The sequence below is a fragment of the Chironomus tepperi genome, unplaced genomic scaffold (assembly GCF_022539635.2).
Source record: "Chironomus tepperi strain 1889 unplaced genomic scaffold, CSIRO-AGI_Ctep_v1 contig_170, whole genome shotgun sequence".
Taxonomy (NCBI): domain Eukaryota; kingdom Metazoa; phylum Arthropoda; class Insecta; order Diptera; family Chironomidae; genus Chironomus; species Chironomus tepperi.
Window position 1 is genome coordinate 199198 of NW_027226292.1, and position 22685 is coordinate 221882.

The 22685-nt window shown below is 27.5% G+C and overlaps 3 protein-coding genes and 1 long non-coding RNA gene across 5 annotated transcripts; 3 read left to right on the top strand and 1 right to left on the bottom strand.

Moving 5' to 3' along the window:
• The first annotated feature begins 1293 nt into the window (after nt 1–1293).
• On the top strand, nt 1294–4157 carry Hr83 (Hormone receptor 83). Its single transcript, XM_070638021.1, has 2 exons — nt 1294–2472; nt 2526–4157. Exons 1-2 carry the CDS (start codon nt 2304–2306, stop codon nt 3338–3340), a joined length of 984 nt encoding a protein of 327 aa, XP_070494122.1. The 5' UTR covers nt 1294–2303; the 3' UTR covers nt 3341–4157.
• A 3113-nt stretch (nt 4158–7270) lies between these two features.
• Nucleotides 7271–8427, top strand: LOC139088805 (uncharacterized). Its single transcript, XM_070638099.1, has 3 exons — nt 7271–7516; nt 7578–8222; nt 8281–8427. Exons 1-3 carry the CDS (start codon nt 7306–7308, stop codon nt 8418–8420), a joined length of 996 nt encoding a protein of 331 aa, XP_070494200.1. The 5' UTR covers nt 7271–7305; the 3' UTR covers nt 8421–8427.
• Nucleotides 8428–11594: 3167 nt separating this feature from the next.
• Nucleotides 11595–12374, bottom strand: LOC139088800 (uncharacterized). Its single transcript, XR_011544251.1, has 2 exons — nt 12249–12374; nt 11595–12176 (listed from the first exon to the last, which is right to left on the bottom strand). It is a non-coding gene; the product is annotated as an uncharacterized lncRNA (long non-coding RNA).
• A 908-nt stretch (nt 12375–13282) lies between these two features.
• Nucleotides 13283–21087, top strand: LOC139088738 (aminopeptidase N-like). 2 transcript variants are annotated; one of them, XM_070638008.1, is made up of 13 exons: nt 13283–13717; nt 13784–16037; nt 16116–16268; nt 17258–17597; nt 18035–18085; nt 18165–18183; nt 18256–18313; nt 18440–18624; nt 18708–18982; nt 19063–19443; nt 19576–19671; nt 19899–20410; nt 20571–21087. In XM_070638008.1, the coding sequence occupies exons 2-13, from the start codon at nt 15547–15549 to the stop codon at nt 20863–20865; spliced, it is 2856 nt and encodes a 951-aa protein (XP_070494109.1). In that variant the 5' UTR covers nt 13283–13717; nt 13784–15546; the 3' UTR covers nt 20866–21087. The 2 variants fall into 2 exon arrangements, with proteins under 2 accessions (XP_070494109.1, XP_070494110.1); XM_070638009.1 differs by lacking the exons at nt 19899–20410; nt 20571–21087 and adding an exon at nt 19752–19846 and having other exon boundaries at nt 13283–16037.
• Nucleotides 21088–22685: the final 1598 nt, after the last annotated feature.

The window sequence follows — 22685 nt, forward strand, 5'->3', positions numbered from 1 at the left end:
TCAAAAATTCGAATATTAAGACCGTAGTTTATTTTTTTGTTTAGGGTATTGCATTATTTTTAGACATTTTTCATTTTTGAAAACTTTTAATGTGGATATTTCCAAAAGAATTTTTAGACTTGTCAATTCCAAGATATATAAATTTCAAAGTCAAGTGTAATCTTTGGTCATCATTTTTTATGATGAATCCTGAAGAAGTGCTTTATTTATTTGAAAAGGTAATATCAGGAATGATAGAGAGATGAGAAAGGTAACTTTACAGGTACTTATTGGGTTATGAAAAACTAGTTTTTTAGCGCAAGCGGCTGAAACAAAAATTGACCAATTTCGGTAATTTTTCGAATTTTTTCTTTTAGAAATTTTAAACTGCAGGAAGTCCAATAGTCAGAAGTTTTATTGCAAAAGTTTTTACTTTTGGTTGTTTTACAACTCTTCTTTACAAGCCATCCTCGAAAAACGTTTATAAATGGCTTTTTTTTAAAAATGACCAAAAACAATTTTTTTTTACCCTAAATATTCGGATATATATAGTCAGAATATACGGATATTACCGGTAATCACCGGTAATTACCGGTAAATATACGTTACCGTCAAATCTCGATTACCGGTAATTTTCGGAATTCTAGGTACATACACTTCTTCAAAAGTTTTGAGAAGCTTAGATTTTTATTTAAATCCCAATAAAAGCTCGAATAATCATTCGAACCATGCTTGATTAATATTTATTCTAGTTGTTTTATTATTATAAAAACCACATAAATAAACAAAATTATAATGAATTGCATAATTAGCAATCTTTAGGGTAAAGAATATACAGGCCGTTTCACTAAAGCGGATTATCCTAAATTTAGGACATTTTTTCAAATATTTTTTATTTAATTTATCATTTTCCACGTACTTTGCAGACTTAAATTTGTTGAATATAATTCTAATAATAAATTTAGCTAATCTTCTTGAAGAATTAAGCTAGAAATTCTCAATACAATATTACAACAAAAATTAGATTCTTTATCCATTTCAAATTTTGAAAGCACAATCTTTTCGGTGATTCCACCGATTGGTTGAATGTTGAAAATTTTTATTTGAATAATCCATGTTCTTTAAAATTTAATCATTTCCAAAATGACATTTAATTCAGTTGACACTTCAAGAATACCAGATAAACGTCTTTATTTACTCACTTAATATCATAAACAGCATTCTAATTAAAGCAATTGCTGTTAATTAAGTTATAATTTTGATTTTGAAAATTTGTTTTCACGCGGATTGGGAATTTCGTTACTTATAATTTTTTTCAACAATGAGAATTTTTAATAATTTTAGCTTAATAGCTTGGTTTTGAGACCTAATAAGCAAAATATAAGATGTATTAGATAAGAAACCATCGATTATACTACCAAAGAAGCTTTAAAAGTGTTTAAATAGTCTAAATTTTGGTTTTGAATGATGTCAAAAACAACAAATTCCAAAAAAAGTATAAGTAACGGGCATAAAAATGGAAATATTTCCTTAATTAAAGTGTATTAAAGGTACTAGATGACATATAACGATAGTAAATAGGTAATTACATGATATAGGGCATTAAAAGTAGTGAAAAAGTGAGTAAATTAAGAGAAATATCATTTTTTGTGAAAAAATTCATCGGTGGAATCACCGTTTTATCAAAATCAACTCATCAAAAGAACTGTCCAGTGACATCAGTTGTCCACTTTGTTCGTCACTCATTGAGTTGAAGAATAAATATTTAAATATCATCAATATTATCAATCAGAATTTTCTTGATTTTTCCTTTTCCATTTTGTATTTTTTTTTTCTTTCTTTACTTTTCACGTTTTGACCATTAACATTAGTAACAAGATTAACATGAAATAAATATTTAGATTTATGTCATAAGAATAGGTTGTTGCTTATAACGATCGAAAGAAAATTGAAGAATGAATAAAAAAAAAATGTAGCAAACATTTCAATTTGGTTGACAATGTACTTATATGTATGACTGTGGGGAAATCTATTGATTGAATTCATGTCACAAATAAAATTGACTTGATTATTATCAGAAATCATCAAAGTAATGATAATGTGAAGGGTTCTTCGCACGTTTCTTTTACATGACGATGACGTTACAGTAATGCTTTGAAGTATTGCTTAATCTGTTTAAGGACTAAATAAACTGTTTATAAACCATAGGAGCAAGACAGTACTATAAATTTGTAAGGTAATAGTCGAAATATTGACAATTTGTATTGTGATTCCGAAACGGACGGAAGTAAAATTGTGATTACAAAAAGTTTAACAAAATAAAAATGAACTCTTACAAAATTTATTGGAAAACTCATATAAATGAGCATTCAATGATTTGTCATGTATGTGGAGATAAGTCAAGTGGAAAGCATTACGGAGCTTTCTGTTGCGATGGTTGTTCTTGCTTTTTTAAGAGAAGTGTACGTAGACAAGTCATTTATTCATGCACTGGTAAGCAGCAGCTTCAATTTTTTTCTTACTAAATATTAAAGGAAAATATTCAGCAGGAACAAATGAATGTATTGTCGACAAAACAAGAAGAAATTGGTGTCCACATTGTCGACTGCAAAAATGTTTTACAGTTGGGATGAATATTTTAGCAGTACAAGATGAACGGGGACCTAGACAATTAAAAATCAAGCCTAAAATTAAAAATATAATCTCATTGGATTCATATTCTATTTTAAATACTAATGGAATAAGTTTAATAAAAATACATAACGAACATAATGATGACAATCAACAGAAAATTTTAAACCAAGTTTTGATGACGTGCCTAAATCAAGCTCAACAAAATGAATATTTCTACTCAATTTCTAAAATTCAACGAAACTTCATTTTGAAACATGTATGGAGCGAATTATTTCTATTAAAAATATCTTACTGGCCGATTGATGTTACAAATGCTATTGAAAGATGTGGCTTTAAGCATTTAATGGATATAACAAAAGAGTTGAGAGGATTGAATCCTGATTTAATGGAATTGTCATTGCTGGAAAAAATTATTCTTTCGAGACCAGAATATGCAGTTGACAATAAAGAACATTTGAATTTGAAATACAATTTAGAAAATGCTTTGGTTCGATTGGCCTCTTATATTTCATCAATACCACAAACATTCGATTCTTTATTTTCTACACATCCAGAAAAAAATGATGAAACATTACATAAAATTGAAAAGTTAATGGAAAAAGGAGTGTCATTGGATACATCAAATGTTACAAGATTTGGGAAGTTATTGCTTGCGTTAAAAAATTTATCTTTCGGTTCATATCATCTTCATCATTTATTTGGTGAAATTATAGATTCAAATTTTTAATGTTATCAAAGCAAATGTCGTTTAAGAACGTTTACTTTTTATATAACGTTCTTTTTGGATGGAGACTCATATTTTTTTTTTAATTTTCGTATACTTTGAATATTATAATGTAATTTAATATTGTTTGCATTCCCAAACGAAATAACTTTTAAAAAATTTAAATTTTAAAATTAATGCTTTAGTTCAGATCAATGGTGGTATGGAGAAATGAATGAAAGTAAATATTGAGTCGTCACTCACATCGTAAACTATTTTTTTTTCACTCATCTCGAAAATTTATTACTATCAATTTAAAAAAAAAACTGATTTGTTATTCTGTTCGCGTATAAACTGCGTGAGAGAGTAAAAATAGACGAGTAGAAGTATGATGATTTTCTATGGAAGTTAATGGCAAATTTTCCATGCTGGAAATAACAACTGTTTGAGTTTGAATTATTCACGTGTTGGATGGAACTTGGAATACATTTTTAGCATTTGGAATGAGAATTTATATGCATAAAAAATTCATATAAGCTATTGTTTATTGATTTTAATACATTTTTTTCGAAATAAGTTAGATTAGTTAAAAATATAATACCCTATTTTAGTTTTTATTTAATGAATCACAATTGGAATAGTATGTATGATTATCTATTGCAATTACCGTAAAAGTATTCCAGGAAATAAAAAAAATTGTTGCATTTTCCCTTAACCATGTGACAAGACGTGTTTTAATTTAAAAACGTACTACGCAGGCTCTTAATTTTATGCTCTATAGAGTATTGCTTTGAATTTTTCACGACATCGCACATTTCCCTATGGAAAGAGCATACAGAGAGAGAGATTATTATTATAAAGTAAAATAAGAATTTTGACAGAATTCGTATTTCAATCATTAAAAATTTTGCTCTTTTCTTTGTTATTGCTTGTTGCATGAGTATTTTTTTTCCTTAATTGAATATAGAGACTGAATTTTATGAACCATAACTATTCTTTTTGTATTAAGTTTACCTATGTACATAGACTACTTACTAAAGATTATTTAATAATATATCTGTATGTTGATATGACTTGACATGTTCTCATAAGTATTCAACTAATTGTTAGAAAGTGAAAAAAAAAAATAACAAGAATAAAAAAGGAATAGTAATGATGGAGTATTACAAATCCCTAGAAGGGATTCATTGAATTTTTCTCCCCATTTCCATTGCTTTTAGATTTTATTTTATCGATTTCTATCTTAATTCGTGAATGCATGACCGATTTTGAAAAGGATTCCGTCTGATGTGATAGATTGAGTGCTGTCCTTTACCAGAAAGCAATTTATTTTTGTTGTATATATTTTTTTCCTTTTGAATTGATTGTTAATCGTTTAAGAAAGTAAAAAGTTTTATAGGTATTTAAAAATTTATAATACAATAAAAACGCTTTTTGATTGTTCTGAAAAGGTTTACTTAAAAATTTGTTTACTTGGCTGAATTTTATGCTAATTACAATTTTTACTAAATTATTGAAAATATTTTAAATAATGTTTGCCCACTAAATAACAACTAAAAATGGTTTCAATTAGATAATGGCATTCATATATAAAGTAAAATATGTCAAATATTGATAACTTGACACTTCTCAATTAAGGATATAATGTGTACATTAACTTAGTGTGATATAAAGATTGATGATATACGGTAGGAAAAAATTATAATACTTATGAACGACCCATTATGTATTGCATGTCTTATTGGCATGAATATAATAAATGATGATTTTCTTTTCATGAAAACCCTAAATGTAAACATAATTTTATAAATTATTGTATAAATAATCTAATGTTGTTCACTTATGGCGTAACAAGAATAAATCAGGGATTTTTTTTTTCAAAAAATATAAAATTAAATAAATAAACATTTTAAAAATTATTTCACTTAACGGGAATATCTCTCAATCAAATAAAAGGATGAGCATTCAATTATGATTCAATTATGAATTAAATTTTTATCACTAAAACGCTAACTTTAAATTTTGTCAAAAAATGGATAAAAAATTTTGATACCAACGCTACTCACGACAAATCTTTGATATTATCAAAATTTCTCAAATGTATAATTTTGGATGTAGGTATACATTTTTCATCACATTTTCATTTTCAACTTTAGACATGTTCAAGAAAATTTTCTCATACATGATATTTCTAAAGTCGTACACATATGGGTATACGTACGTATGAAAAAGAGCTGGAAGAGAAAATCCACCACATAAGTTGATGAGTACTGACTTTATTTATAACTTTTCTTCCATATTACCTAGTTAAAACTGTTGGAAAACATAATTTGGAAAGTGAAAGATACATAAATCTCTTCAAGATTTTATAATTTCAATTTTTATTTCATTCATATCTTTAAATTGAAGATCTTGAATTTCTTCTTAATTATTTTACTATTATTTCTGTTGAAATTGTTCTGAACGTCTTATTAAGGGTTTACCCATGAGAAATCTTTATTTTAAATAAAATAAGTGGAGCTGAGAAACGTCAGTTACTTATAAAAGCTTGTGAAAGCATAACATCATCCCCTGTTGTAGTAACATTAAGCTTATCGTATAAATCAATGTTTGTCTCAACTCATAAATTTTACTTTTATCTCTTTTTTCATCTTACTGAAATGCGATTTAAATTGGGAGTGACAGCTTTTTAATGAGAAGATTCTAAAAGCTTTACATGCATACCTCAGCTGGATGGCTGACTGCTAATATATTTTTCGAATGTTTTTATCAACAGTATTAATTTTTTTTTTGTATGTGAATTAATTGAATTTACAAGAACGTTTTAGTATAAAAGGATGCTAAAATTTGATTTTTATTGGATTTATTTAAAATACATAGATGACTAATCATGTAAAAAAAAGTAAAGTAAATGTGTTAAAATTATCAGTTAAAGATGAAATATAAATTTGCACTTTCCATGAAAAGGTTAAATTGCTTAATTGCCTTAATGTCAGCTTTTCTTAGTTGACTTCATTAATTTTTACTTCACTTTATTTGCTGTAATTCTTTCCATCTTGTTTATTTTATACAAGAAAACTAGAAGAGTAGCTCGCCAAGCATCATTCAATAATAAAACAATTTTCTCATTTTTGTCATATTATAATAAAGAGTGAAATAACACAAAATAAAAGCATACTGATATGACTTTAGGATGTATATAAATATGTAAATTGATTTGAAGCTTATATACACACACAAGCATACACCTATGTGCAGTGAATCGATCAAAAAATTTACAATAAAAAAGAGAGCAATGCGGATAAGAAAAACTTTGAATTTATGTATAATTGATGCTGAATATTTCATGAAATGTTCCCGTTTGTTGAGTTCTCTAACTGATTTACAATTTAAAAATAATGAATAATAAAATCAAATTAATTTACTTTATTTTCCATCTGACGCTTTCATGTTAAGGTACTAAAAAATCTCAAATGACAAATCGTTGTTGATAAATAATGAAGAATCATTCAAGTAAATAAATCAGAATATGATTATCGAAATTGATTTAGAATTATCCTCTTCTATCAAAATTTGCATACTTTTTATGACATTTGTTTTATTTTCTCAATTTTCTATATTTCATCACTTTTTAGTCATTCATCATTGTTTCTTTTCTATAGGTTTTTTTTGAGCACCTCAATATGGCTCAATATCTATGAGGAATATCAATAAAATGAGAAAGATGAAAAATTTGCTAATTTTTTATTATATTTTCTTGACAGTTTTTATAGACCAATATCATGAAATAAACATTATATTCTGAGCAATTAATGCTTTTTTAAAAGTTAAATCTGGTTAAATCAAAGTCTGCCATGAATTATTATAATTTTGTTATAAATGAAAATAAAACTGAAATGAATTTAATGTTGATGAAACTGTATTTTTTATTTTCCATCAAATTCATCACATCCATTGCATCTCAAAGTATTAACACACGGTATAAAGTTATGGACAGTAGATTTAAAACTGGATCAAATCGGGTAAAAAATATTTATGATGAAGCTGCAAGTGAAATAAAAGAAGAAATTGTTCATGAATGGCCTGTTCCTTATTATGGAAGTGGAAAATATCATAATTCAATTTATGGTTTTAATCCTTTATTTCAAATTAAAGCCAACAAAAAGGAATTACAGCCATTCAAGAGAAACAGTATTAATCGTAAGTAAATATGATCGCCTCTTGGAATATTTTTAAACTAGAATTTTTTCTTGAATTAAAGGCAATCCTGCAGAAGAATCTATTAATAATAATGGTGAAATAAATTCCACTTTAAATAAAACACAAAAAGATACAAACACTTCAAAAATGTTAAATGTATTGGCACCAGTGGGAAATAATAATGAAACAAATGAATTGGAGGATTTAAAGATGATATTGAATCAAATATACGATGAGCTTGAGACTATAAAAACTGTGAAGATGTGCACGGATAAAGATCCGGATGCCAATGATTGTGATATGAATGGAACATGGAATTCTGCAGAAATTGGATTACGGATAGAACTTTCAACATCATCAGCAATGAATGGAATAGATGGCAATAAATTGCTTGTCAATTTATCTGAAAAAATTCCTAAGAAGCCAACATATCGTATCGACACAACTTGGGTATGTTCCGGAAGTAAAGTACAAAAAAATGGTGGACCATTTTATTTTCATTGCACGAATCATCAATCTCCACAATCGATGACAATATTTCATGGAATCTGTAAAAAATGTAGCGGTTTTGACACAATTTTTGGCGAGTGGATATTTCAGCATATTCCTAGCGACTGCAGACACTTATGGACATTTTCTGAAACAAAACGTGACGTCTTTCATAGAAATAAAATACATCACCTCAAATTTTCAACCAATGATAATAGTAAGCTTTTGTTCAATTGATTGACAAATATTTCATTTATGATTTTCTTCCAATCCAGTTGGCAATAATCAAACGAGATTATACTCATTGAACAAGAATAATGAGACTATAAACTCCAAGACAGCAAAATTCCAACGAAGTAGTAAGAATTATGTTCAAAAAATTAATCAAGATTTATTTTATGAAAGCTTAAACTAATATTATATTGAAGGCATTCGGCAAAAAATCAACTTTTCAAGAAGCCAATTATAATTTTTACAATTCATTAACTTTTTATTTTTAAATTAACAAAATTATTATGTACCTACTTCAATATTAATAAAAATAATGCAAAATAAAACTATTTGTATATTAGTTCTAGGGATTTATTGATTTCATATTCACACAATTAAATTGTGTGAATTATTGTTTGACCACCAAATGACTAAATCAGAGTTTATTAATTTTTCATGCACAACAAACGTTTTTTTTTTTTTTTTTTTAAACCATAATGTTACTAATAAATTTGAGAACCACTGCTCCATATGAATCTTCAAATAAAATAAAACAGTTCAAATGCCTTTTATTTTATTCTACAATTTGAAAACAAAATAAATGGTAAAATGCTCTGTATGATGACGAATAAAACTGATGATGGTGATGACAGCAACGATAACCAAGAGGATTTTTAAAATGAATCATGCAAATTGACAATAAACATAGCGATGGGACCAATTGTTTTCTAGCACAAGAGATGCAAAGAGAATGGGAGGAGAGCTATAAAATCAAATGAAAAGAGAATGTAGAAAAGAAACTTTTGTATGTCCATCAAGGATCTGTCGACATTTGAAAGTTTCCAATTCAATTTTTCATTTTAATTGAATTGTCATCCTTTCGACATTTCAATTTTTCATTTATACAATGAAAGAAGTAAAAAGTAAAAAATATACTCAAATGGCATTTGGTGTAAAAGAGTCTGTATGTTTTAATGCATTAAAATAAAATTACAATTTAAAGTTCTTTTAAAAAATCGGCTTAGCAAGCCGATTTGCCTAAAAAAAAATGTAATGGTGAAAATAATGACAGCAACAAATGTGAAATCAGAAATGTTTCAAGCATTCCAATGTCGTTAAAGTTTTAAATAATTTATAAGGTGAACGTGAAAAGAGAATTCGTTTAAATTATTTTTTTCGTGAAATCACTTGAGTAGATTAAATAATCATTCAGTTTAAGATGAAATGCGGAGGTGAATAAAACAGATAAGCAAAACAAAATTCATTTGCGAAGAATTTTTCATTTCATATGGACAACTTTTTGGATTGTTAGTTACAATTTTCACAACGATTTCAGATCTTTATTAAACTTTCACATTAAACTCTTTATAAGAAATTATCATAGTTCTTTTTATTTGCCATTTCCACTTGATTTATTAATATTTTATATTAAAAAAGTAATACTGAAAGAAATAAAGAAAATAATGTAATGGTGAAAATAATGACAGCAACAAATGTGAGTTATAGTCAGAAATGTTTCAAGTCATTTTACGAACATTTTTCAAATTCTTTTTTTCTGTTTTGATCTGTGCCATTATCTCTATTTTATGAGTAAGACTGGTTAAAATATAAAAAAAATATGTATGATGAATTCTCATATTATTAAATAATATTAAATATATGGATTTATCATATGTAAATAATGTGTTTTATCCCTCAAAAGTGCCTAAACCTTGTGAATATAAATAATGTATTAATGTAAATGCTTATTCATCCATTATTTATTTTTACACACATGATGTCCTGTATAGATGTAAATATTTTTTTGTCATGTAACCATTTTTCCTTTTTTTTTGTATGTGAAAATGAACGCTACAGAATGCGTCTTTTAGTTCAGTCATATAACAAAACACAAACTCGATATAAAGCTCTTGTTTACTGGCAGCTAAAGTATCAATTTATCAAAACTTTCTTCTCTTTATTTCAGATGGTATGTATTCAAACGTTACTTTGAATGAATGGCCCTTGGGACATCACAAAATATACTGCAAATGTTGCTTCTTGAATACAAGATTACATTATTTGCTCAATTAGTCATAGTAAATACAGGACTCATTTGTAATTTTTTATTATCTCATTATTACTCATTGCTTCTGAACATTAATAAAAATTTTATATGTAGATAATCAAAAGTTTTTTCAACAAGTTTTAAATTTAAAATTTTGTTTTTCTTTCCGAAGATGCGCGTTAAAAAATTTGCTACAAACTCTGTACTTTTCTTTTGACTTTTTAATTTTTGAAAATAATTTAAATCAATCACTTTCTACATCATTTTTCTCTTATTAAACCAAAGCTTAACCTATTTCTCAATTTGAGCTAATGCATATCATTATTTTATGTGTTTTTTAGTTACAGAACGCAATATATGAAAAACATGAAATCATCATGTTCATAGGATAATTTGGAATTTTTTATCCCCGAACGGAAATTAAAATTTCCTTCGCAATTTGTAAAACCTTCTATTTATGTTTTTTGTTTTCACTTTTCTAACCATTGTACTTTTTCATTTTTATATCATCTTATTACCATATTTTTATTTTCCGGAATGTATGTTTGTGGATTAGAAGGCTGTTTTGAATTTAACATAAGTAGGCAATGACGAAGCAAAAACAAAAAAACTAGCAGACTCAACATTTTCAAATGTCAACTGTGGAATGCTTAATGCATATGTTATTAAAAGCTCTAAAAAATCGAGTATGGGTGTGTTATTTTTATATTCATGTGTGCATTCCAAATATTCTTATATCATTCCTTTAAATTTTTCAATATGTCAAGAATTGAAAACAATCAAGTATAAAATTTAAATTGCCATTACTTTGACATCACACTGTCTTATTATATGAATTTAATCAGCTATACTATTCAACGACTTTATTTCAAAAATTTTAAAATATGCAATTTATACTTGAGAAATTCTCTGGAGGAAAAAATTAACTTAAAAAAGAATCTCTCGCATTTTATCTGTACAATACCATTTTCATTCGATGTGAAAAATAATTTTCTACATGACACAATAGAGGAAGTGTAGGAGCAGAAAATAAATTTATAAAGATATATTAGGGACTGAGAATCAAATTGACGAACTGAAATAGCCAAAAATTTATCACACAATGAAATGATGAAACCGTGAAAAGTTCAACTAAAATTTCATAGCATAGAAAATGAAGATTTTGTGAATTTGATTTTGCAATTCATCTACGACTACGTAATAATCACAAAAATGTTTCTACTAACTAAAATTGAAGATTAAATTTAAATTAAGAAAAACGTATAAATGAAGTCATTAATTCTAACGTTCGATAGGAGAGAAAATAATAGATCTGAGAAAAACGAGTTTGAATTCAACATTTTTAAGGGATCTTGTATTATGATTTTATTTTTTATATCCTTTTTGAAGTTCAAATATAATCAGTAGGTTCCCAGTCTTTCTAAAATATTTACTTTGTAAATAAGTTTGTAGCAGGAATGATATTTTAAAAAGTCCTCTTGATATTTTTATTTATTTAAGTTTACACCATCTTGACTACTAATTGCTCTTAATTATTACAGAAAAGCAACTTAAAATGATAAGATTAAAGATAATTAATGATAACAGAGCAAGCGGAGTGCTCGATTGGGAGTTATCATCAACAATTTCATAAGAATCATTTCTTAAAGTATTTTTTAATTCCCAGATTTGATTATCTATTGAATCTAAATGTTGATAAACGCAAACTTTGTATTGCCATAGTAAATGGTCACTTAACAATTGCTTCTGACATTCTTGAATATTTTCTTTCAAATCAATCATTATACCAATTGCTTCTTCGTGAGCGTATTTTGGTAAAAATGAAATGTTTAATTTCATGTTTCCTATAGATAGAATTGAATTTAGATGATCATCCAAAGCCGATTCGTTTTCAATATCTGGCCACTTTAAAATCTGTCATGAAATAAATTTTTCTGTTTAATATCTGTTTTATTATGCATGCACTTAAATAAAGTTTATTCTTACTTGTCCATAAGTTGATTGTAAAAGTTGAAACAAAAATAAAAGGACCAAAATAAATATTTTAAATTTCATGATTTTAAATTATTTTTCTTTGACTTAACTTCTGTATTCAAAAACTTTCAATTATCATCTACCTACCTTTTTTTCTTTATATTTTGAGGAAATAAATTTTCATCTATTTTATCATTTATTGTAGCAAACGTTTGTATCTTATCATGGTAAAATATTTTTTAACAAATATTTAGGCAGATCTGGTCTCTAAATTAGTTTTTTTGCGTATTTCCCAGACTTCAGTTTGAAACTCGTAGTTGTCCTCACTTTGTTCGTGATACCTTATTATTGTAATTCTGTTAAATTGCGGAAAAGTTCCACCGACTTTTAAAATATTCGTATTTCCGGAACATTCCGATCTCGATCCCGATAGTGAGAAAGCATACCGAAGTCAATACGCAAGGGTTCTTTCCAAAGAATGAATTCCGATATCATCAACTGAAAAATGCGCTTCTCTTTCCGCATTTATGAGGGCATTCTTTATTACTCTTAGCGCATTTCTAAAACTTGTTTTCAAAAAGGTAGCTTAATAATACGAAAAATATGTTCGGCTGACGTGAAAAACTTTTTAACCAGACACTTTTTTATCAGAGAGCTCTGGTATTTTACATTTAATCAACGCTGTTTTTAAACTACTTATTTACTTATTTATATTTAAACTTGATACTTACCAGTTGTACGTATACGTACACTATTTACCTCGTCATCACAAGCACGTAACGCGTTATTCAATTCAATTTTTTTCAATCACAAATTAATTCAAAATTTCTTAATAATATCAGTTTATCTTGTTATTAGTCTTAAGCTATAATTTGTCCGATAGGGTTAATAAATCATTATCAATCAATCAAATACTATAATTAACGATTTTTTTATTTCATTTTTTATACATTACCGGATCTTGACCTAAAAGGTCGGGAAATTTTTTTTTTTTTCCTTTTAAAAGCACAAGGCTTTTATTGAATTATAATTTCGAATAACATTAAAAAAAAAAATATTACGTTTGTAGGCCTGGAAGTTACCTGGATATTACTTGATCCTGTCTTATAAGTTATTAATCAATTACTGATCGCTGAGACAAAAATGAGCTTAAGTCCTTCGATCAATAACACGAGGACTATTTTAATTTTTTTTTTTTCATTGCATGATTACAAAAATATCCTAAATTTTCACCTAACAGTGCAAAAAAAATTTAAATTATTCGATTCTTTGATAATTTGAATAAGGTTAATTAGATTTTGTCTGATCTTGTCAGTAATCAATACTATTAATATTAGGAAGAAAAAACAGTAAAATTGTTTAAAAATAAAAAGAGAACATCATATTTTATGAAGACTGATATAAAAGTTTCAATTTTCACTATGTGCTTTATTATTAATTTAACTATATATGAACATGACACATTGTACGATATGAATTGTGTAAGGAATGCTTTATTCGTATAATTAAATTTTAATTTTAAAGCTGTTCGTTTTCATGACATCAAGATTCATTCATCATCACCCTGAATTGGAATGTATGGGAGAAAAAGCTACAATGGAAGCGTCAAGAATTAAAAACAATATGAATGGTATAAAAATAAGCGTAGCTTCGCTTTGTAAATTTGTATAGAACTAATTAAAGGCTGAGTATCTCCAAAATGAGAATGACGAACAAAAATGTTGATTGTAAATAACTGAAAGAAATAACCATATGTCATTAATTCGTACAAAATGCTACATTTCAGGTACGATTATTTATTTTTTACTAATTAATTTTAACATGTTCACGTTATAGTTCATTTTAATTATCTTGTTTTCATATGGATGTTTTTTGCCCACCCAATTTTTAAAACATAATGACGTTCACACACATAATTCACATATGCGAAATAAGGATTTAAGAACAAATAAGTCATTCTTAATTTACACAAGAGTTAATTTTCAGTTAATGTGATTGAAAATAATTTTTTACTAACTTTTCTTTTTCTCATATGATGATGTTTATTTTATTAAAAGTATGTGCATTAAAAAATAACAAAGAAATGTAGAAGTTCCTTTCAAGCTACGCTTTTATTCTAATAGGATTATTTTATTCTTTTTTTTATACTCTTTATGGGGGAGGAGGGTCTACGATTTTGTAACAGCCTAACCAAAAATTTTTTTTTTCGATGTACATTTTGTAACGAGGGCGGGAGGGGAGTTCTAGAAATTCGTTTTTATTGCGTAACGTAATAAGTGAACGGCCCCAAAGTATATTTCAAGATTTTGACAAAGGAATGTTTCTATAGAATATATGTATATACATATATAAGTATCTTAAAGACAATGTTAATAGATGAAGAAAGAGAAGGAGAAAATTAGCGTTGAATAATTAAAGCAAAAACAAAAGTAGCAGTATGAAGGATTTTCTATGCATAAGTACAGAGTTTTATACAGCTACACACATACAGAAAATTACGGTAGGATGCCATAAAGAACGAAGAGCAAGGAAAAGACGGAAGAGATTTGCTCAAATCTTAATCATACTACATAAATTTTGATCATATTTCTAAAGTACTATAATCTGATGTTATTAAGATGAAATAATTTATTTATGCGGTAATTTTATTCTTACCCTCTTTTCACCGATTATCGTTATTCGTCGTAGATACCGTTTGAGATAATCATTAGTAAAGTCTATTTAGATATACATAAACATATGAATTCTTTCATATATTCAGAATGCCAGAAGCTTATGTATATTAATAATTCTTTTCATGCACAGGTAAGTGTTTTACTTAATTTGTAGAAATATTACACCAGATTTAAATAATTTAACAACAATAATATCAATATTCGGCATATTCAAGAGTGAGCTCTCAATCAGTCAAGTTTTAACTCCAAAACAAAATCATCTTAAAGAAATCCTGTTAAAAAAATATTGATCGCTTAATAAACTTTAGTAATGATATAGCACAAGATATGATGACATGTTAAAAATCAACTGTGTACTTCATATAAAGAAAGAGCCATCTTTATGAATGAAAGATGACTCTTCAACATTTCATACTCGTTTTATGTATTGAATCGTTTCGGCATGTGACAATTAACAAGATATCAAATAAAAAAAAATCAATATATTACATTTCTCTGTACTTAAGTACTCTTTTGCCAGTTGCTGATAAGAAATATTTCGGAACAAATTTTTCATTCAATTTTAGTTATAAGTTCTCGTTCTTTAGCATTAAACGACGTCGGTATTTTATATGTTCTGAAGTGGGTAAATCTCAATGTGGAAAGTTTTAATACTGTTTGTTTACGTAACAATAGAAGCTTTAGCCGAAGTGTCATTTGAAAATACCAATGTGAATGTTAAGAGTGCTCAAAAAAATAGTGGAAGTAGTAACGATGTCACTTATCGGTTACCTAACACTACAATCCCTCAAATGTATTCAATTGGTATTACATTCCGTGATGATGTGAGCTTCTTAGGAAGCGTTTACATAAAGATCAACGTTCTGGAGAGCACTAATATGATAACTCTTCATAGTTCTGTATTAATATTAAACACAACTTTAACAAAATCTGATATATTTGGTGCATCTATCGCTCACACTCACGATATTGATGTGGAAAGAGAGTTTTTATTGATTAAAACAACAGAAGAAATATTAAAAAAAGATTCAATTTTGTGGTTAACAGTTAACTACATTGGGTATATTAGTACATCCAATGAAGGTGTTTTTCGTAAAAGTTTTACAGATTCAAATGGCAATATAAGGTTTGAAAGTGGTTAATACAGTTTATATTTTAATTATTATAAAATTTAATCAATGCTTCGTTTTCTTTATCATTTAAGTTATTATATTGCAACTCGGACGAAGCCAAATTATGCAAGAAGGATATTTCCATCGTATGATGAACCAAGATTCAAGGCTCAGTTTATAATTTCATTAAACCATGCTGCACAGTATAAGGCAATATCCAATATTGAGGAACAAGAATCTACCGAGTAAGTAATAGATATGATAAATAAGAAATAATCAGTTTATCTGTTATTTGACCTTGAAAATTTTCTCATAATTTATTTTTAGCGAATTTTTGATTTTTTTTTTAAAAAGGTAGCTTAATAAATCACTTTGTCTGTTCGGTCGGCTGGCAATAAAAACATTTTATCTAGACACCGTATAGATCTCGGAATGGTTTTAAAGGATCAGTTCTATAAAGTTATTGCGGCGCCTTTAGGTCGGAAAGTGACATGGATCCTACTGGATCTTGTTTTGTGGGCTGGGAAGGGACCTGAATTTTATGAGTCGAGTAAACTGACTTATTAATCAATTACTGATCGCTAGGGCAAAAATGCGCTTAAGTCCCTCGATCAATAACTATCAATTCTATCAATTCGTCAAGAAGACATCGTAGAGAGCTTTAGTTTTTTTAATACCTCAATTCCATTGAGTTATTATGTTCCCGGGCATTTAAAAGTTTCAATTCACATTATAAATACTATAATTAACAATTTTTCATTTTCATTAACAACAAAAACAACACGTTTTTTTCATTGTTTTACAGTGTTCTTCAATGTTTTCCGATGTTTTTACAGTGTTTACAATTCAAGAAAGTTTGAATTTTTTTGACCGTTATATAGTTTGAATTATCAAAATCCGTTAAATGATGAAATTCTTAAATTTCTAGTATAGTGACTTGGAATTAACTGGATCTTATTTTGTTAACTTACTTATTAATCAATTACTGATTGTTGGGACAAAAATGCGCTTAAGTCCCTCGATCAATAACACGAGGAATTTTGTAATTTTTTTTTATTGTGTGTGTAGTGTATAATTTTCAATGCCGTGGCAAAAAAAAGCCCACCGCTGATTTAGTATGTTAAAGATGTCCATAAACCCTTTCAAATTTCCTTATTATAGTCATTTTTGAAATACAATTTAATATGATTGTCATAATATTTTATGATTTTATTTTATTTTTTGTTCTACAAAGAGACAGCTATGGACGAAGAATAACGGTTTTTAATCACACTCGTTACATGCCAACTTATCTCATCGCGTTTGTCATATTTGATTTCAATGCGACAGAATACAGAACAAGTAATAATATTATGCTTCGTACATTTTCAAATCAAATAGAACTTGAAAATACGGCGTTTGGATTAGAAACGATTGAACAAGCACTTCATATGTTTGAAGAAAATTTTTCTTTTGAAATTCAATATGAACTCAATAAGCTAGATCAAGTAGCATTACCTTTTTTCAATCAATGTAGCGTTGCAAATTATGGAATCGCACTTTATCGGGAGAACTGCTTGTTGTATGACCCTTCAGTAAGTAAAATTTATCTTTATTTGTTATATGTATTGATTTTATCATCAGTATTGTGGTTTTAAAAAATTTGAGCGTTTTAAGTATTCAATTGATATTTGAAATTTGCATCTCTTATATTTTAATCTTAATGACGGCATTTCCTCAATTAAGTAACAACACAAAATAATAAATTATATTAAACATTAATTAAAACAATTTTTAAAGTTACTACTCATCGTCGTTAAATACACAGAGGTCCCTATGTAAAAGCGTTGGAAATAATTTAAAATCAGACATTTTGCAACTAATTTTCGTGCCATATCATAATGATATTATATATATAAACGTGATTTTAAAACCATTAATTTTTGTTAATAAAACATACACTATAATAAAAGTGTTAGGTACTCATGATAATGAATTATTTATTTCATGTTTGTTTTTCTGGTAACAAAAGATTAATACAATAAAAGAGAAAGAATCAGCCGCTTTATCTATAGTTAACAATGTGAGTTACGTAGCATAAAATATTAAAGAAACAAAAAGCTCTTATCTCTTCCTTTTTCTTGATTTTCTAAAAAAAAAAGGTCTGTCATCAAGTGTTGGGTAGAGTAAAACATGATCTGATTGAATTTTTCTGTGAGATAAATATACAAAATTGTATTTGATTTCCATTAGATAATCGCCTTACACCTTCTTGGTGGTCGACTGAATGGCTTTTTGAGGGATTATGCAGGTCTGTTATTTATTTGTTTATTTATTTATTATTAGTTTTTCGAAAATGTTATTTCGTTTATGATGGCAATAAACTGACATGTGGAGTATAAACAAATAAGTAATAAGTAATTTTTTTTTTTTTTAGATTTTATGAGTATTTTATGACATCGAAAATTTATCCCGAAATGGTCTTAGAAGGATTGTTTTTAGTGGATATAGTAGAGAGTGCTTTGGTTTACGATTCATTGTCAGCAACACATTGTTTATCACATTATGAGGAGTCACCGGGTGGTGTCAGAGAGTTATATGATACAATAACTTACAATAAATGTAAATAACTGTGAAGAAAAAGACACCAAGTGAAAAAAGAAACATTATTGCAACCTTGTTGCTCATATACTTTTCTATTTTAGCTGCAAGCATTCTTCGAATGTTTTATCATTCACTATCAGAGACAACATTTACCAAAGGCCTTAAAATTTACTTAAGTAAATCCTCACTGAATAACTTGGGTGTAACATTTCACAAAGATATTTATGACGCTTGGCAGCGTGCAGCCAACGAGGACAATACTGCTTTGGGAGGCTATAAAGTTGAGGAATTATTTAGCTGCTGGGAGAATCAAGAAGGATATCCAATATTATTTGTTGAGAGGAGCTATAATAATCATCGTGTTAGGTTTACTCAAGTAAATTATATTTTGAATTTTTTCATGGATATTAAGAAGGAAAATCATTTTTTGAAATGTTTCTTAATTTTTTTTTATAGAAACCTTTCACAATGTCATCCAAAAATTTGTCAAATTTTTTATGGTTTATACCTGTTACATATACTTCAAAATCTGACTCTGAATATAGTTTGCAACCAAAAATTTGGCTCCAAAAGCAGAAAACTATAGATATTTTAATTGACACCTTACATCCAAGCTCTTATTTTCTTGTGAATATTGAACGAATTGGTTATTATCGTGTACAGTACGATGAAGCTAATTGGATGCTTATTTCAGAAGAATTATCCCGTATGGACCCTTCTTCAAATATATCGCCTATTAGCCGTGCAATGCTGATGAATGATGCTACAATATTTCTTACAAGAAATATGCTTCGAGTCAGAATATTTTTGGAATTGATGAAGCATCTCGAGCATGATGTGAGAATGAAAGAAAAAAATAAGTTTTATTGTGCCATTGGGAGCAGTTGTACAATTATGATTGCAAACGAAAAAAAAACGTTATTATTTCCTTTTTTCTTTTCTCGTTTTATGTTTTTATTATTTTTATAGATCGAATATATACCATGGCTTGTTGCAACAAGAAGCTTACGTTATATGAGATTGATGGTCATAAATGGAAATTCAAAATTATCGGACGACTTTAAGGTAAATATTTTTTTTTAAATAAAAAGCTCATGACAACTTTGAGCTCTAAATTTTAATTAATTAGCATTTAAATATTTTAGTTTTGGTAGTTTTTTAGAAACAAATTGATACTCACTTGCTTTAAAAATTAAAAAAAAAAAAAAACAAAGACATTGTCAAATGGTCGCTTGTGAAGGTGATTCAAAGTAATTTAAAGCTTTTCAATATTAATTAATGAATGCTTTCAGAGATTTTTACAAAAACTTCTTTTGAAACTTTTTACGACATATGGCATTGATGAGAAGCCTGAGGAGCCACAATATCATAAACATATTCGAAATATTGCTATCTCATGGAGTTGTGGTATGCATTTACAATCATGTTTAGATGCAACACGGGAAAAATTATGGAAATTTATGTTAGAAGAGAGAAATACTAGCATATCGGTTGATCATGAATATGTAATATTTTGTAAAGGCCTAATAATGATAACTGAGCACGAATTTGATTTCATATGGAAGGTTTTCAAAGGAACTAAAAATCCGGCGAGACGTAATCTTTATTTGAATTCAATGGGATGTATAGAAGATGAGTCAATATTAATGAAATTTATTATGATGATAATTGAAAGTAAAGATATCGATAACGTTGTAAATAATGAATGGAAAACCATATTGAAAGCTACTTATTCAAACAACGTTGTTGGTTTGAGGGTTACGCTTCATTTTCTTCGACAACACTATGATGCTTTTATTGAATTGTAAGTGCATAGATTTTTTATTCCAGTCGCTTCCCATTTCCCTATTTAAGCATTGTTATAACCATCTATATCTTCATTGGATTTTGTACTCCATTTAATCTATAATCACTTTAAGAGTCAAATCAATTGATACATTCAATAATATGCAATTTCAATTCAGATTGCATGAACTCAACTCCGTGTCATCAATGAATGCAATTCTAAAGGACATCGCTGACAGAATCAATGATAACAGTTTATCAGCAACACTATCTGATTTGCTTGTAATATACAACGTAAATAAGGATGTAAACGAAGAGATTCATACTATTGTTAGCGGCAATTTGCGATGGCTCAACACTCATTCAAGTGACATTCAAGATTTTCTTAACGATTTTCATAGCAGCACATCATTGTCAACTACATCTACAGTAGTTTGGTATCTCTTCATAATTATATTTGGTTTCCTCTATTAATTGGATTATGCAAAGTTAAATGAGCTCAGAGTAGCACAAATTATAAATTGCTTAAAGCTATAAACAGATGAAGATTAAAATTTTAAATATTATCATGTAAAAAAGTTTATTTCATGAATAAAACAAATTAGTACTTTTATTTGATCTACTAAATGGTGATGTAGTTTTTAGAAAATTCATGGGATTTTTCCTTTCCCTTCTTTATAACAAACTATTTTTGATCTGTTCTAATTTTCGTCACTCATGAGAAATAAATATTTAAAATAATAAAAATATAATGATTGTTAATACTTTATCATGTTTGACATGGAAGTTCTATTAAAAACATTTTTAATTAGTTGTAAACGTTTTGGCTTATACCTAAGAAAAATATTGATAAAACTAAAGTAAATGAATAAAAGCATTCATGAAACACATCAGCAGAAATGTATTAATTTTTTGTAGATAATTTGATTACCATTATTTTGATAAAACAGACTACAGAAAAGTTATTTTTATTGACACATAATCTTCAAACATATGTAAGAAAACTTACATACTCACGTATACTTTATGCCACCCATTCATAAATACATCTTAGCGAAGATGGAGAACATCCTTAATTGGGAAGTCTTATATATTTCTATTAATTGTCTTTTTGACACAAAATCATCTGATGTCATTCTTGACATACATTTAAGAGATTCATTATTCATATTCATAATACTTACGGACTTAAATTTGTCGAAATATAAGTATATATTTTAAGACATCAGCAACATAAAAGAAATTGCCTGAATTTTGATTAATAGATAGCTTTTGTAAACATTTTATTAAAATGAAATAAATAGCCATCATGTTAAGCTATTGGATACCGTAACAGAAACTAAACGATGTAAATTATTGTGCCTAATTATTACATAATGTCTAAATTTATTTCTAATTCACTTCAAACATTAATCAAAATGTTCTTGTTTATCGAAATAATCAGAGATATAACTTCTTTATTATTCATTAACATCATTTATACTAATAAGAATTCATAACATTCTGACAATGAAAAATTGGCTTTTACACTTAAAGTAATTATATTTAAATAACTTGTATATTGGGCAGAAACACAATGCAAATATATTCACATCTTATCGTAAAATCTTTAGAGCAAAATGCTTTTACTGTTGACGACCAAGAAAATTAACTAAAAAACGAAATCATGCTTTAAATGATTAGGAATTAATATAGATTAAAACTTCCCATTTGCAAATTACTTGGTTTACATCATAATAGCATTATGAATGAGCACAGGCTAATTTTTGAGAGTAAGAAGCTCTTGTGAGGATAAATGACATTCATATGTCGATCATTTTAAAAAAAATTATTTTCAGATTCATGGAGTAAAATAGTGCTTTCACTGAAATACCAAAAACTCTCCATAAACAATATATTCACCGAAATTGAAAACTTGGTGTGAATATGAAGTTTTAAGTGAAGTTTGTTTTTTTACAAAAGTAAAATAGTTTTTCGAGAAGACAAGATTAAAATCGAATCAATAATTAATCAAATGTTGGAAGATTTAGTGATAAACAAAGTTAAATGACGATAGTATGAATTACGGAACAGAGAATTATTTCCTTTTTCCCCATTTCAACGATTTACTTATCGTGTCTGGTTTACTCTATTTCATTGGCTCAATATCGATAAAGATGAAATGAGCGGATATAAAAATTTATGTATTATGGTAGTAAAGCCACCTAAATAGAGCTAGCACGACGGATGCTCCCATCCCCTCTGGCATTCAGACTTCTGTCTCCACTTACGCGATAAATAATTTTTCTATCTCT

Coding starts and splice junctions, on each gene's coding strand:
- LOC139088805 (XM_070638099.1), top strand. CDS start 7,306: ATGGACAGTAGATTTAAAACTGGATCAAATCGGGTAAAAAATATTTAT. Junction 7,517..7,577: donor CAAGAGAAACAGTATTAATC/GTAAGTAAATAT, acceptor CTTGAATTAAAG/GCAATCCTGCAGAAGAATCT. Junction 8,223..8,280: donor ATTTTCAACCAATGATAATA/GTAAGCTTTTGT, acceptor CTTCCAATCCAG/TTGGCAATAATCAAACGAGA.
- Hr83 (XM_070638021.1), top strand. CDS start 2,304: ATGAACTCTTACAAAATTTATTGGAAAACTCATATAAATGAGCATTCA. Junction 2,473..2,525: donor AGTCATTTATTCATGCACTG/GTAAGCAGCAGC, acceptor GAAAATATTCAG/CAGGAACAAATGAATGTATT.
- LOC139088738 (XM_070638008.1), top strand. CDS start 15,547: ATGTGGAAAGTTTTAATACTGTTTGTTTACGTAACAATAGAAGCTTTA. Junction 16,269..17,257: donor GAGGAACAAGAATCTACCGA/GTAAGTAATAGA, acceptor TGTTCTACAAAG/AGACAGCTATGGACGAAGAA. Junction 18,983..19,062: donor ATCGTGTTAGGTTTACTCAA/GTAAATTATATT, acceptor TTTTTTTTATAG/AAACCTTTCACAATGTCATC.